The sequence below is a fragment of the Panicum virgatum genome, chromosome 5K (assembly GCF_016808335.1).
Source record: "Panicum virgatum strain AP13 chromosome 5K, P.virgatum_v5, whole genome shotgun sequence".
NCBI classification, from domain to species: Eukaryota; Viridiplantae; Streptophyta; class Magnoliopsida; order Poales; family Poaceae; genus Panicum; species Panicum virgatum.
The window spans coordinates 57,165,812-57,179,408 of record NC_053140.1 but is presented as its reverse complement, the minus strand read 5'-3'; the positions used below and the strand labels follow the sequence as shown (position 1 = coordinate 57,179,408).

Below are 13,597 nucleotides of genomic sequence, written 5' to 3'. Positions count from 1 at the left end.
CCGCCCCGTCGACGCCCTGGCCGTGGCCGCCTGGCCCTCGCGATGCCTTCGCTTCCCATTCACGCCGCCACAGCCCTCCGCCCCAACATAGCGGCCCTCGAGATGCCGCCCCGCGCGACGCGCGGCGCCGCTACTCCCCGACATGCGGTTCTCGGGACGCCGCCCTGCCGCGACGCCGACGCACCGCCCTTGGGGCGCCGGTCGGGGACCCGCCGCTCCTCCCGACGCCGCCACCGCGCTTCACCTCAGAGTTGATAACTGCTTCTGCGAGGAGGAAGCTGAGTTCCAGCCGCGGTAGGAGCAGCGTCGGCAGGCGAGGGGTCGTAGGCGACCGCCCACCACGGTCCCGACGTTGTGCCGACTCCGGACGCCCTAGCCCCTCGCGCGCGGCTCCTTCCACCCCGCAGCCGTCGACTCCCTCGCGCCGTCCTCAACTGAATTCCTGGTACGTCATCTTCTAATCCATGGTTGTAGTCATCCAAATTGTTGTTAAATCCGCAAATGGGTGATTGAATTTCTGGATTCAATTGTTGCTCAGGAAAGGCACAGCATGTGTTGCGTCCATGACCATTCCTTATTGGCCTGTTTTGGATCCTGAAATAAGACCACATCGTGCACTCCCAGTTTTCTATATTTTAGATTGGCTATTGTTCCATGTTTTCTACATTTAGAATGGGTACTGGGTGGTATGAAAAAGATGGTTCAGGCATGACCTTACCATTATTCTGGGCAGAGATACTCCATGACCTAGCCTTGGAAAGGATAACCAGCCATGACAGTTAATGTCTCTGTTTTACATCATCTGAACTGAAAACAAAGCTGGTTAAATTCTTCTAACTTCAATGCCTCCATGAACCATATGATTTTCCTTTGATAGATTGTATTCAAACAAGTGCTTTAAAATTCTTCTAACCTGAATTACTGAAGCTACCATGTGAGTTACTGAGGTGAGCAATTTGGCACTGTTTGCATATTTGTGACAATGTGGTAGCGACAGAGATGCAAGTTAGGATCAATTTTCTTATCTCTATGAAGGCAGACCTAAGACAAACTCCAATTTCTTCATGCAGTCTCTCTTTCTGCATTGTATTGGTATGTGTTGGTTTCCTGGAAAAGCAAATTTCTGAACTGAACTCGCAATTGCTAATGAACCTTCTTTTTCCTGCCACTTCTGAACTATATTTTATTTAATTGTGCTCCAGGTCATTTGACTTCTCAAAGTTCTCTACACCGAAGATTGCCTGGGCTTTACTGCCTTTACTGTCTGTCTCAGTGTCAGCCATACAAGCCACAGTTCAAGATCTACTTGTCCCTTGGTAAGGCATATGGATATATGAATAAGATTAGTGACATATTTTTCACCTCTCTGATGTGCTTGCGCTTTCATCAAGTATTTTGCACCTATGGATATATGAATAAGATTAGTGACATATTTTTCACCTCACTGATGTGCTTGTGCTTTCATCAAGTTCCTCGACTAGCTACACCCATCTTGCATATTGATCTACAATGTAGTTTATTACTGGTGTTATCTTCTCGTGCAAACAAGACTATTAGTATTCCATGCCGATAGTGTTCCTGTACTTTTATACTGCAGGTTGTTCGTAAACACCCAAGCAGAAAGTTATATGCACATGGACCCTGGTATGTTCTAATATATTTAGTTCTACATATACACTGTTTTTATAGTTCTTTGTCCTATCGTTGCGACACTGCATTTACACTACTTCATGATTTGTAATTTGCACACTCCCTGTGAGTCTATGATCCTACCAGTTTTATGTTTGAACACAATATCATTAAGATGGACCTGTGCTTCTTCTTAATTTCCTTAAGGACCTGTGATTCCTCTTAATTTCCTTGAGGCCTGATTAGAGAATTGTTATACTGTGTTGTTGGGTTGGAAATATAACAAAATAACTTCAAGGGCAGCCTGCCAGTCGTTCATTTTGTGATGAGATAATTTATGCAAATGCACTTCTATTACTAGACATATTTCTTCTACCTCTCCAGGGTGCGGAGTTTGAGCTTGATAGCATCAATAAATTGGCAAAGGAGTATGCTGAAGCCAAAGAATTGGCCTTTGCAGGTGCTTGGCCCCTTGTTACCTGTGCCCTACATGTGTGTACGAATTTCGAACTTTACTCACTAGAGCACTGGTTTGAACCTGCTGCTATCCGATTACCATTACTTTCCACCTTGACAGAGGCAAGCCAAACGTCAACATTGAAGATGCTAAGCACATCCTTCAGAGTGATAAATTATTGGGCGACAAGATAGATGAGGCCGTCAAAGAATGGGATGCTCAGAAAGAATTCTATGAGAGAACAGGACAATGATGAATCAGGAGAGTACATCACGAGTACGACGACTTTGATGAGTTGTGGTGTATAGGTTGAGAATTCGAGATTATATTATATCAAATAATTTGTGAAAGCTTGAAACGATTGTATTCTATATCATGGGAATATTGGTATATGAGGTTTTAATTTTTGCCACCCGTTGCAACGCACGGGCACAAACCTAGTAACAGATAAAATTAGTAAATTACAAGAAACAGCACAAGTGTAGATGACTATCATGTTACAGACGCCATACATGAAAAGAATGAACAAATGAACAGACGCGCCAATGGTAGCAGTTAGCATCATCGCTGACGGTTTTCCCCTCATTGTAATATACACTTCTTCTATTCATGCCATTGCCTCAGCTCATATCAATGCTGGATCAATTACGGTTTGGTACTTAGTCTTGCATTCCTCTTATAGTAGTCTCGATCCGGAAGGTTGATGAAAGAATCCGAAACAGACCATCTGGGTTGTCAGCGTGAACCTGAAAAGAAAAATGCAAATAATTAAATCTTTTGGTTTGCGACTTAAAGTTAAAATATTAGGCAGACGTCAAAATACCCAGTGTCCAGCATCTTCAAGCACGTGCATTTCAACTCCTCCTCCCTCGTCTGCAGCTAATTCTTCTGCAGTATGAATTCTTTGGAGGTCTTCAAGAGCCCATCTATGTAAACTCCGTTCAGCTTTTAGAAAATTAATATGAACCCCCCTTGGAACAGTCTCTACAATCCTCCTGAATGGGGCAACATTCAATTAGTCACGCAACATAAATGCTTAGGATGATCTCAACTGGCATCTATGAAAATTTACCACAAGTTAGTATCTTCATAAGACTTGTACATCTCCGAGATGCCATTTAGATCAAAAGCCCATGAAAAGCTTGTAGATGATCGCTGACCTAATGGACTGCTCCGATGTAGATTCGTGGCCACCCACTGAAACAAAGAATCAGCCAAAACAAAAGCTGAAAAGGAATCCCTGTTGTTTCATTGGAGAGAACAAAATAGAGTAGCCTAAAAGGGCGTCTTAATGAGCAATTAGTATTGAAATCACACCCGTGCAACATCCATAGAAAATTGTTCTTTAACAAGAGCATCGACAACCTCCTGCTTTGAAGAAACCTGGATTTCAACAATAAATGAAAAAAATGAATCATAAAACAGTCATGCAGCACCAAAACATAAATAAAGTAGTACTAGTTTTCTAAGAGAACTTTTAAAGGCCAACCTGCGTGGGCATTCTCCTGAGGAATTCAATTAGTTCTGCAGGGTGATCTTCACCATCTCCTCCAGCACGAACTTTGCCAGGAGTAGCATCAAGGACCCATACCTTTTGAGGAACAGAATACTGAGAAAATTACCACAAAAGAGAAGAAATAATATCTGCAATCTCATTTCCACTACACTAATAACATGCAGAACTAGAAGTAAAACTCACTCTAACAGGACGAGCAAGTGGTTTTGCAGCTTGTTCTACCATACTTAGGGCCACTGCAAAAGACATTTATGAGTATCAAAGACATATTTTAATTACTTTCAATATAAAGCAGTCCATTTCTAAAAGGTAAAGACATAATAAATAAATAAATAAATAACCTTTTCCGCCAAAGCTGTGACCAACCAAAACCCGAGGGGTTAGCCTGAGCTGCACTAACTGTTGGATTTAGATAAAGCAAAAGATAAGGGAGCTGAAAAGGTGTTAACAACTGAGAAATAACAGATAGCACATATAGCATAAAAGTTTTAAAACAGGTGTAATGCCAGGCAAAAAAAAATGACTTTGTAAGTTACTTCAAAGTGCTGATTATTAAATTACAGTAACCTCAAATCTGCATTTTGTTATATGATTCTGATGTGTGTAAGGTCACACGAAGTTAGGCCAAGTCACCAAACACTGGGAATCCAGCCTGTCCCCAAATGCATAAAGCTAGATTTGCAATAAAAATGAATTTACAGATATTGCGCAAGCCAATTGGACATATATGCAGTTTATTTTCAAACAAGGTACACATCTTGTTCTATTGGCGAAAAATGAAGGTAGAAGACATTAGAAAAAAGGTGGGCAAGGCATAAATTGCAAGAAGCTACAAACCAGCTTTAGAACATCAAGAGCAGTTGAGGCAACAGTGTGTGGCCCGCGCTTCTTAGTTGATGCTGAGTTGCCATGGCATCGCAAATCAACCAAGAGAAACTGCATGAAGAGAACAAATATCAGTCCTTGTTAGTTTCTGCATTGTTAAGCAATTCAGACCATCATCGGAACAATAGATATAATGACCTGCCACATTGGGAATTCCTGAGCCAACCTCTTCGCAAAAGATCCTTCGCAGATGAATAATAAAAAAAAATTGTTAGTACTGTGGTTCGCAAGCTAAAGAGATAGCTTTGGATAGGAGCGCTTGGAGACTAGCTATCAATGTGCCTGAACTTTGAACTTATTTCTTTCGGGTTTCATCTCTAGCCTACCCCAACTTGCTTGGGAAAAAATGCTATGTTGTTGTTGTGGTTCGCAAGCAAAACATAAAGGTGTTAAGGTTTTTGCCCAACTGCAAACACATAACAAAATGTGAAATGCGCCAATGCTCGATGAAGGCGAATTACAGGCATATGTTGAACATTTTCATTTACCCCAGTTTTTCCTGCTCCCAAGGATGCCATGAAGGAGAACAGCTGTTGGTGGATCAGGTATTGATTTGTCCATAAATGAATTCCACTGCACCTGAAGTTAAAGTGTTGAATATGAGTTATCTCGAAATCTCGATGGAACAGAAACATTTCAACATTGAGCTAGTGTTACAACTAATGGCTAATCATTGAAGTGAAAACAAAACTTACAAGGTTTCCTTGGACCAGTTCATAGGCCTGCAGGTGCACAGAAAACATTTGTTAGCACAAGGGTGGAGGACTTGTCCCATACAAATACTTGAAAACCCCCATACCAGAACTCCAGCATGCTTGTCAACATCAGGTTGATTCACAATTCTTCTGTCGGCCAAAGCCATTTGAGCACAATTGCACGGAGAGCACACCAATGACCTTGAATTCGTATTAGATGACATCAGCAAGCGATGGTTATTGAAATTCTCCTGAAAACAAGAAGCAAATGTACAAAAACAGCAGAAATTTTCAGATCCTGTTGGTGATAAATAAATGGGACAATTTGGGCAGAAAACAACAATACATGCAGGCAAGCTAATGTTCATGTAATTAAATTTTCTGTGTTGTGAACTCTTCATCACAACCCAGTTTGAGCTCCAAGATCTACCTCCTATTGCATCATATGTGTTTTATGGAATAAAAGAACAAGAAAGAATAATAGTTGAACTAGTATAAATACGAACAGATGTGCTCTTTAGCAATGATCATAGTAAATTTTTTTTTGCAGTTTAGAACACTAACTTATAATTGCCCACAGAAGACTTAGGTTTACCACAGGAAACACTTAAATAAACTGATCACGGAAGACCTAGTTTACCACAGCAAACACTTAAAATTGCCACAGAAAAAAAATTAATGACTTGTCACTACAGCTGTAAGAACCTTGTCACAATGACTGATATACACATGGTCATTACTCCCAATACCCTAAAATTTATTCCTTCTATTGTCTCCAGGTTATATATCAAGTATATTTTAGGACAATCATACGACCACAAAATGGGTCTAACACGGACCACGCTATGGCTGTGAAATCAAAACAATCAAAGCAGCAGCCTGCAAAGCAGATAGGTCAAAATGTAAGAAATGCATCAGAATAACATTTTGCACGCTTCAATAGCAGTGAGATTCTGCTGTGAAGCTGACCCAGCTAATCTACATTAGGCCGATCACCAATTCACCACCCGTCACTTCACACCCCCAAAATTGCACCAACAGCTCCTGTTCAGCTTGAACCCAACAACGCGATGCGGCAGCACCCACGAACCGACCCAGCATTATCTCCTACAGCCACGACCGCGGCGATCGAACACAGAACTATTTGGGCCACCCAGACCAAGCGAAAAGAGCCCGTACCTCCCGTGGCCGCGCCGCGCGAACCCTAGCACCCCGTCGCGGCGCGGAGAAGGACGCGGCCCCGAGCGCGGACGTCCTCGCCTCCGCGGAGAACGCGAGCGGCGCTGCGCGCGGCGGCGCCGCCATCAGATCACCGGCGAGTGGGTGGTCAGCAGCGGAGGGCGCGGCGCACCGAGACGAGCCAAATTGGCGTGTGTTTTCGTTGTAATAAAAATGCTCGATTGATTCGCTTGTTTTTTTCGTGGTGGGAGGCGGGCGGAAAAAGGTGGGGGCGGAGAACCCAAAGCTCTAGAGGCTGGCGCACGGGCCCCTGGACACGTGGCTGGTCCACGGAGTCACTGACAGGTAGGGGGTTGGGTACGGGAAAGGTATTCGCGGCGGCGGGTCTGGTCGGTGGGCGGGTGGGCTGGGACCCGCGCGAGTCGTGGGGAAGTCGGGCCTGATTGGTCGGGTGTATTTTTTTTTGTCAAAATGTGTAAGTCTATAGATTTCAAAAAGAAAAAATGTGTAAGTCTATAAACTTTGATATTCATTTGATTCGGCAATATTTAGCTCGCCCACGTTTTGACTGTTGGTGCAAATCCCATTTTATGGTACTTGTATTTTGGCATCAGTCAATTGACGGTCAAAATTTTAGCCACCATATTTTAGCACTCAACCAATTACTATTCTTGCTCATATTTTAGCAAATAAATTTGATACACCTATTATATCTTATAACCGGTCCATGATTTGGTAGGGCAAATTTTGAAATCAACCAAAATCAGGCTTCTGGTGACTTGTAAGCAGACCAAGCCGTGCAGTCGGCGCCGAACGTCCCCTCCGCATGCCCGTTTTTTAGGGCCGTGCGGGCTGTTCAAATTCGAAGGGCTAAAAAATACTAGGTATATATTAAATATAATTATGTGGAGGTTTTAATTTAGCTTATTGTTGGCTTAATTTGTGGCAAAATGTTGCCCAAATTGTCCCTGGAAGATGAATTGTCGTAGACATATCACTTGTTGCTGCTTGCTTTCGCACGGATCGCGCTTACCGCAGGGGTGAAGCCAAAACACGAAACCGTCAGGGTCGGCTCCATTAAACACCGGGGTCATATACATGCGTAAACAGTGCTGAACAGTGTTGTCTTTTTTATTTGACAGATTTCGTCTCATCCGGCGACCCCAACGGCAAAGGGCAGTTTCGCCCCTGGCTTACCGGTTGCTGTTGTTTGGTATTTGTGATCCTGCACTTGGCCACTAGAACCTCAATCTGTTATTTCGCATAGGGTCTCCCGATTTGCCGCTACGGCCCTGTGCTTGTGCCTCCCGAGTCCTCCGATGATCGTTTTAGCTCGCGCGCGCACAAAACCAGACACCGAGGGCCGCACGCCATCGTCGTGTGCGGCGGCGTGCACGGTGCACCGTGCACAGAGACAGCAGGTCCGGTGGCTGCGCGGCGCGCTGCTGCTTGTTTCGATGCTCCATGCCAAGACGACTGCACGACGGGCGCCGCGCGTGTGCCGTTTGTCTGCACGCAACAGTTCGGGAGGCCGCGCTCGGCCGCGTGAACCTGGCTGCCGAACTCTCGCGCGGGCTTTCCACTCGCGCCGCCGCCTGGCTTTGCTCCAGGTTCTAGCCTCTGGAAGGCGGGCACGCGTGCCGCAGCTCGGTCACAACTCACAAGCCACTGCGCCGCAGTCTGAGATTTTTTTTTTTGAAAACTAGCAGTCTGAGCTTTGCCCTCGCAACTGGTTATTGATCGGCGGCTTGCATTCTGACTGAGACCGGCCAGGGGCACCACCAAGATGGCCTGCGCTGTAGCATTTCGCATCAACATCGCAGCAGCGAAGAGTCGACGAGCCGCTGCCAATAGCCGCCTCCCCTTTCTTGTGTTGTTCTAGTGGCGGCGGACGGCACGGCGGGGGCGACATAGTTGAACGGCTGAAACCAAGCGCTCGAGGTCATCGATCCTGCAGTGCCAGACCTTCGTTCAGAACGCCTTGTCGATTGCAGGTCCCTCCTGACCAATGGTTGTTGTTGGGAAAACGATGAATCTAATTCTAATGGAACCAAGCAACAAAGTAAAAGAGTCCTCTCTGTCTGTTTCTCTAGTCCTTGGTCTGCATCTGAATGCCGACCCGGCATTTCGCTGTACTTGGTCTCCTGGGTACGATCGGTCGGCGTTGCTGGTAGCTTGTATGTCACCTTCAGCTCTCTCTCTTCCTACAAACAGATGCACCTAGAGGTATTAATGCTCTCTCTGTCCTCTTAAGATAAAGGTGTTGTTAACAGCGTCCTGTCAGTGTTGATCTTCAGAAACAAATTTTCAGCTGACGGGCGAGATGATGTGATGGTTCGTTGATCTGGACTCTCACGGACAGATGTCCTTCTAAACCTGATGGGCTGTTGTTTTACTTTTTCACCACATTCTCTTGAGAGAATAAAGGGGGAAAATAGGAGAGGGGCTGTTTGAGAAGAGATGGAGCTTCCTGATTTCGTCTCATGGTCTGCAAGTCATCTCCGAACCAAAGGCAAACGATACCCTGGTCCAAGGTTCAGCGACAAATTGCTTGTGTGGTGTACGTTTTCAGGGGATCCTGATCGATCCCCATGTCTGCTGCATTTTCCTCTCCCCCTTTTCAGTCATGGATATTCATTGGATAAGGAATGGACGTCGTCACGTCGACCTCCTGCTTGCAGAATGCTCGTCTCCGTGCGAACAGAGACAATCCCAGGAAGAAGCATTACCATCATTCCAACTAGTCTTGCTGTTATCATCGAACAATCCAAATGTTCATTTGGCACACATCTGCCCCTCCTAGTGTATATACTCTGCGCTGTATTGTCATTACCTGCAAAGCTCTCATGATACTTCTGTACCTGACATCGTATCTACAGTGCTACTGGTTAGTGCTGGTACTATCAACCACGCTGTGAAAGCTGTATGGACCTTCCCGTGTGTATTTTCGTGATACTTGGCATCGTATCTGTAGTTGCTGTACGACGAGACTGCTGCTACTCTTTCTTCTTCGAGCTGCTAGCTGTACGTGGCACACTAACACTGTCCTTGTTCCTGATCCGTTCCCTGTCAACTCCCGCTAACTGCAAAAAGGAGAAGCTAGCTAACTGTCCATTTCACAAACCAGAACGCCGCTGCATGTCTATATCACAGGAACAGTCCCACAGACGCAGTTTATGCTGCTTAATCCCACTTGGAAGCTGAAATTCTCTAAAAAAACACAGCCGGGGGTGAACGGATCCCACCGTTTTTCATTAAGAGGAAGCAACACGGCTTCACCGGCCGCGAAAAACCCCCCCCCCCGAATCCTGGCCCATGCCCGAGAGGGCCAAGCCTTGCGGCGAGCACAGCAAAGGAGATTTTTTTGCCCACAAGCGGAAATTCGTCCTAATTAGAATTCGAACTCGCGACCTTACGAAGGCGACCATACCTCAGCTCCTCTAGCCAACTAGACTTGAGGAGCTTTGGTGAAGCTGAAATTCTCTGGATTTTGCATCCAAAAATTTCTGGTGTTCTGCTCTTGCCACTCGGCGATTCAGACTGTTCGTAAACTCTACACCTAATGCAGAGTCAAACTCCTCACGGCAATCGAATCTGAATAGACGACTTGACCTGCGGTTTCAAATGCAGTCTTTTGAATGCTGCGAGATTCGCCGCGATCCTCTCGCATGTGTCAGGAATGATGACACTCACCTAATCCACACGGCAAAAAGATTTCTTTTTCCCTGATTTATGTTAAGATAGGCTCGAGCCGTACTGGGGATGGATTCAGATGATGATGGGGGAGGGGCGAGAGGAACCCAATTGCAAGTTCAAGTACGCTAACATATGGACCCCCATCTTGACCGGTGGAAAGGCAAGGCCCAACAACCAATCCCCATCCATGCCCTTCTTCAATCTTCACACGCCCATGTTCTTTTTTCCTTTTGCCCGGCAAATTTAGTTCCCCGCCCGAATATTCCTAGGCGCTCATAAAGAGGTTCCTGACCATTTGGATAATTGGATTTGCCCCCCTTCAAGTTTACTTGGAGAAGTTGAACGATCACAGGCTGCAACTTTTACGAGGACTGGTGTTTCTTCGTAGCTAAAGTTGAGAGCATGAGTTTCTTTCCTCTCCGGCACCCGGATTTCTAGCAAATTCGTAGTCTGGGGTAGCGAGAAAAGGGAGGAGAATCTAGCGAGGTCCACTGAGCGATCGATCCTCAGCGGCCAATAGGTACAGATTCCCAGGGATGGAGGGTGCCTCGGCCCTGTCACGGACTCCCCTCGCATTGTCCAGTAATGCGGTTGGCCTCCTGGGCATGGACCAACCGATCGGAAAAGCTCGGAAAGCTCAGAGCCGGGCAGGCGCCGGCGTTCATCAATGATCAGGTAGGCGCTCGTGCGAAGGAGAGGACGATGGCAGATTGGCAGGCCCCTCCCTTTGTCCTTGCCAAAGCCCTGCACGTCCGCTCGCCGTCCGTTCTCCTCTTGCTTGCTCGTAGCTTTGCATGATTTGGTGTGGTTGGCAATTGGCATCTACATCTAGATTCTAGCACTAGAGAGGTTGTGCAGCAGCAGTGCCCTGTGGTTGTTGAAGCCCTGAAGCCTTGCTGATTGATTGGTGAGATCATTAGATGATGGGTTGGTTAGTGAGCCAGTACTTTCACCGGGACTTTTTGGAAGAAGAGGAAAGATAGGAACAGCGGTCTCGGTGCTGGGGTTCAGAAGTGACATTAGGCAACACAGCGTCAGTCACCGTACCGTACCAGGCCGGACTAACTAGTAATTTGAGCTTGATGAACAGTTGAATGCGCGACGAAATTCTGACAGTACTGTTTGACTTGCTGTTAATGGTCTCGTGGTTGATGGATCGTTGAAGGCAAAAATACTCTTTATGCTCTCAGGTTGTCAGGCATGTGTTTTATTCCGATCCTCGTTATTCCTGGAGGATCGATCGGGTGGCCGGCGACATGACTAGGATAATGGGTCGAGCGTACACTTGATCGGCGAAGATTCCTGATCGATGCATCAGGCGCATCTCTTGCGCATGCAAGGCCATGTGGCCTTCATGTGGGGGCTCCTTGGACGTTTCCTCCTCCTCCCTTCCTGCATGCGTCCCCTGTTGTCACTTGCAGGTGGGACCGTCCCCGACATGTTGACCCTAGCTGGTCATGGCGAGGCTGCTCCGTCAGCGACCCTGCTCAGCCCCTACCATTGCTCTGCAGACAGTTTATTGAAGAAGAATTTTTTTTGGAGGGATGAAGAAGAATAAAAGGCGAGGCAGGCTGCATGTCGGCAGGACATCCCTCCCTCGGTTGTCTTAGCACGGGTTTAACTATAAGCAGCATGCATGTGTGCTGCTGCCTGCCTTTGACGAGCTTAGAATATCCATGGCACGGAGACAGGAAGAGGAAGAGCAGAGCAGGCTACCGAACCCGAGAAGCGAGCCAGTGGGCGGCACGCCACGTTACGGCCGCGGAGCATTCCGTGACAGGGGCCATGTGACCTCGGCACGAGACCACCAGCACGCCGCTACTGTGCTGTGGTGCAGGACCCCGGCCTCCATGATTGGACTCGTCCTCTGCATCCAAGGGGAAAGACAGAGAAAGGAGAACACTGTGCCTGCACGCGCGCGGTGCATGGCGCGATCGCGCGAGGCCACCGCTGCAGCCTGCACGACGCCGCGACGGCGAGTCGTCGTCGGCGGCTGGCTGCTTCGTGGATCCATCGGCGAGGCGTCGCCGCCCCAAAACGGACAAGCGCGCGAGACAAGATCATCCCGGCCGGATGCAGCAGGAAAACGGGGGTAACATGGGCGACAGGGTCGCGTTCCGGAGATCCATCCCACCATCCATCCGCCGCGGAGCTGCATGTGGCGTGCTTGGAGATTGCCAATGGCAACGTGCCCGCGGCTGCCTTGGCCTTGTTGCCTTTCCCCGTTGCTTTTTTCTTGCATTGCTTGCTCCCGAGATCCAGACCCGGCCGGCCCCTCATGCTTTGCTTTGCTTTATCTTATCTCCCCCTTGCCGTCACGGGCGATCAGCGTGCATGAAAAAGCTACTCGACCTCACGCTGCTCATGTGTGTGTGTGACATGTACTCGTGCCACAATGACATGAATCCAATGCTTTTGATGGATCCAACTACGACGACAAAAAAAAAGGCTCGAGGTTTAGTACTTGGCGAGATGCCGTTGATGACTTGGTTAGCACGAGCAAGGAAGCCGTTCGGGTGGAAAAAATGGGTGATTCACTGCTGTGTTGTGCACGACGCTACTACAAAAAACGATTTACCGAGGCGCTTTGAAAACGGCTCGGAGGCGGGCACAAAAAATAACCACATCGATTAATGGCCAGGATTAATCGAGGCGGTCACATTTTATTAACCGATGCGGTCAACCTTAGAACGTCCGCCTCCAAAAATGCACCCATTTACCCAGGCGGACCTCTTAATTCAACCCGTCTCGATTAATATTGCTGAGGCCCACCAAAAGCTCATTTCTCAGCCCACTACCGGATTTATATTTATAGCAGAGGAAGTTAGGGTTTCCTCACTTCTCCCCTCCCTCGGTCCGACGGCGCACCCTCTCTCTCCCGACGCCCAGAGCCCCGACGCCGGCGCCCTCCTCCTCCCCTCACCCCGACGGCGGCGCCCTCCTCCTCCCCTCACCCCGACGGCGGCGCGCATCAGCGGCGGCGGCGGGGCACGCATGGCGGAGGTGCGGCGACGGAGGTGGCCAGGCGGGGGGGGGGGGGGGGGCGTGGAGGAAGGCCTGGGGGTGCGACGACGCCCGTGGAGGGGCGGGGCGGCGCCCGCGGTCGGGCCGCCCTCCTCCCTCTCCTTGCCTAGATCCGACGGCCGTGGAGGGGTGGGGTGGCGCGCGGGCTCAAGGAGCCCTCCTCCACGCCCTGCTCCCTCTCCATGGCGCGGCGAACCTGGTGGCCCCCGGCGAGCCCCCATGGCACGGCAACCTGGCGCTCCCCGGCGGCGGCCCCTTCCTGGCGAGCCCTCTCCTCCCCTCCCCTCTGTCCCACGGCGGCGGCGGCCCCTTCCTGGCGTGGATCAGGCGAGGATGAGCGCAGCCACCGGGCGGATCCAGCGCCGGCGAGCACGGGCGCGGCCACCGGCGGAGCAAGGCACGGGCGAGCAGGGGCCGGATCCGCGCGAGCAGGGGCCGGATTCGGCTTCCCCCGGCTGCGGCGCGAGCAGCGGTGCAGCGGCGGTGGCCTCTCCCGTGGATGGGCTTGGCGGGCCT

The 13,597-nt window shown here is 48.8% G+C and overlaps 1 protein-coding gene and 1 pseudogene across 1 annotated transcript; one reads left to right on the top strand and one right to left on the bottom strand.

Annotated features, from left to right (window-relative positions):
- The first annotated feature begins 142 nt into the window (after positions 1 to 142).
- LOC120710283 lies at positions 143 to 2,476 on the top strand (annotated as a pseudogene).
- Positions 2,418 to 6,567, bottom strand: LOC120708907 (abhydrolase domain-containing protein C22H12.03-like). Its single transcript, XM_039994341.1, has 13 exons — positions 6,362 to 6,567; positions 5,287 to 5,433; positions 5,183 to 5,209; positions 4,976 to 5,066; positions 4,626 to 4,669; positions 4,440 to 4,538; positions 3,944 to 4,001; positions 3,786 to 3,838; positions 3,576 to 3,677; positions 3,404 to 3,469; positions 3,159 to 3,283; positions 2,910 to 3,081; positions 2,418 to 2,832 (listed from the first exon to the last, which is right to left on the bottom strand). Exons 1-13 carry the CDS (start codon positions 6,485 to 6,487, stop codon positions 2,746 to 2,748), a joined length of 1,197 nt encoding a protein of 398 aa, XP_039850275.1. The 5' UTR covers positions 6,488 to 6,567; the 3' UTR covers positions 2,418 to 2,745.
- Between the last annotated feature and the right edge of the window lie 7,030 nt (positions 6,568 to 13,597).

Bases quoted from the DNA above. Each gene is read 5' to 3' on its own strand.
- LOC120708907 (XM_039994341.1), bottom strand. From the start codon at position 6,487: ATGGCGGCGCCGCCGCGCGCAGCGCCGCTCGCGTTCTCCGCGGAGGCG. The intron at 4,670-4,975 runs GTAAATGAAAAT...TCATCTGCGAAG, and splicing joins TGGGAGCAGGAAAAACTGGG to GATCTTTTGCGAAGAGGTTG. The intron at 4,002-4,439 runs GTTTGTAGCTTC...TAAATCCAACAG, and splicing joins CTCTTGATGTTCTAAAGCTG to TTAGTGCAGCTCAGGCTAAC.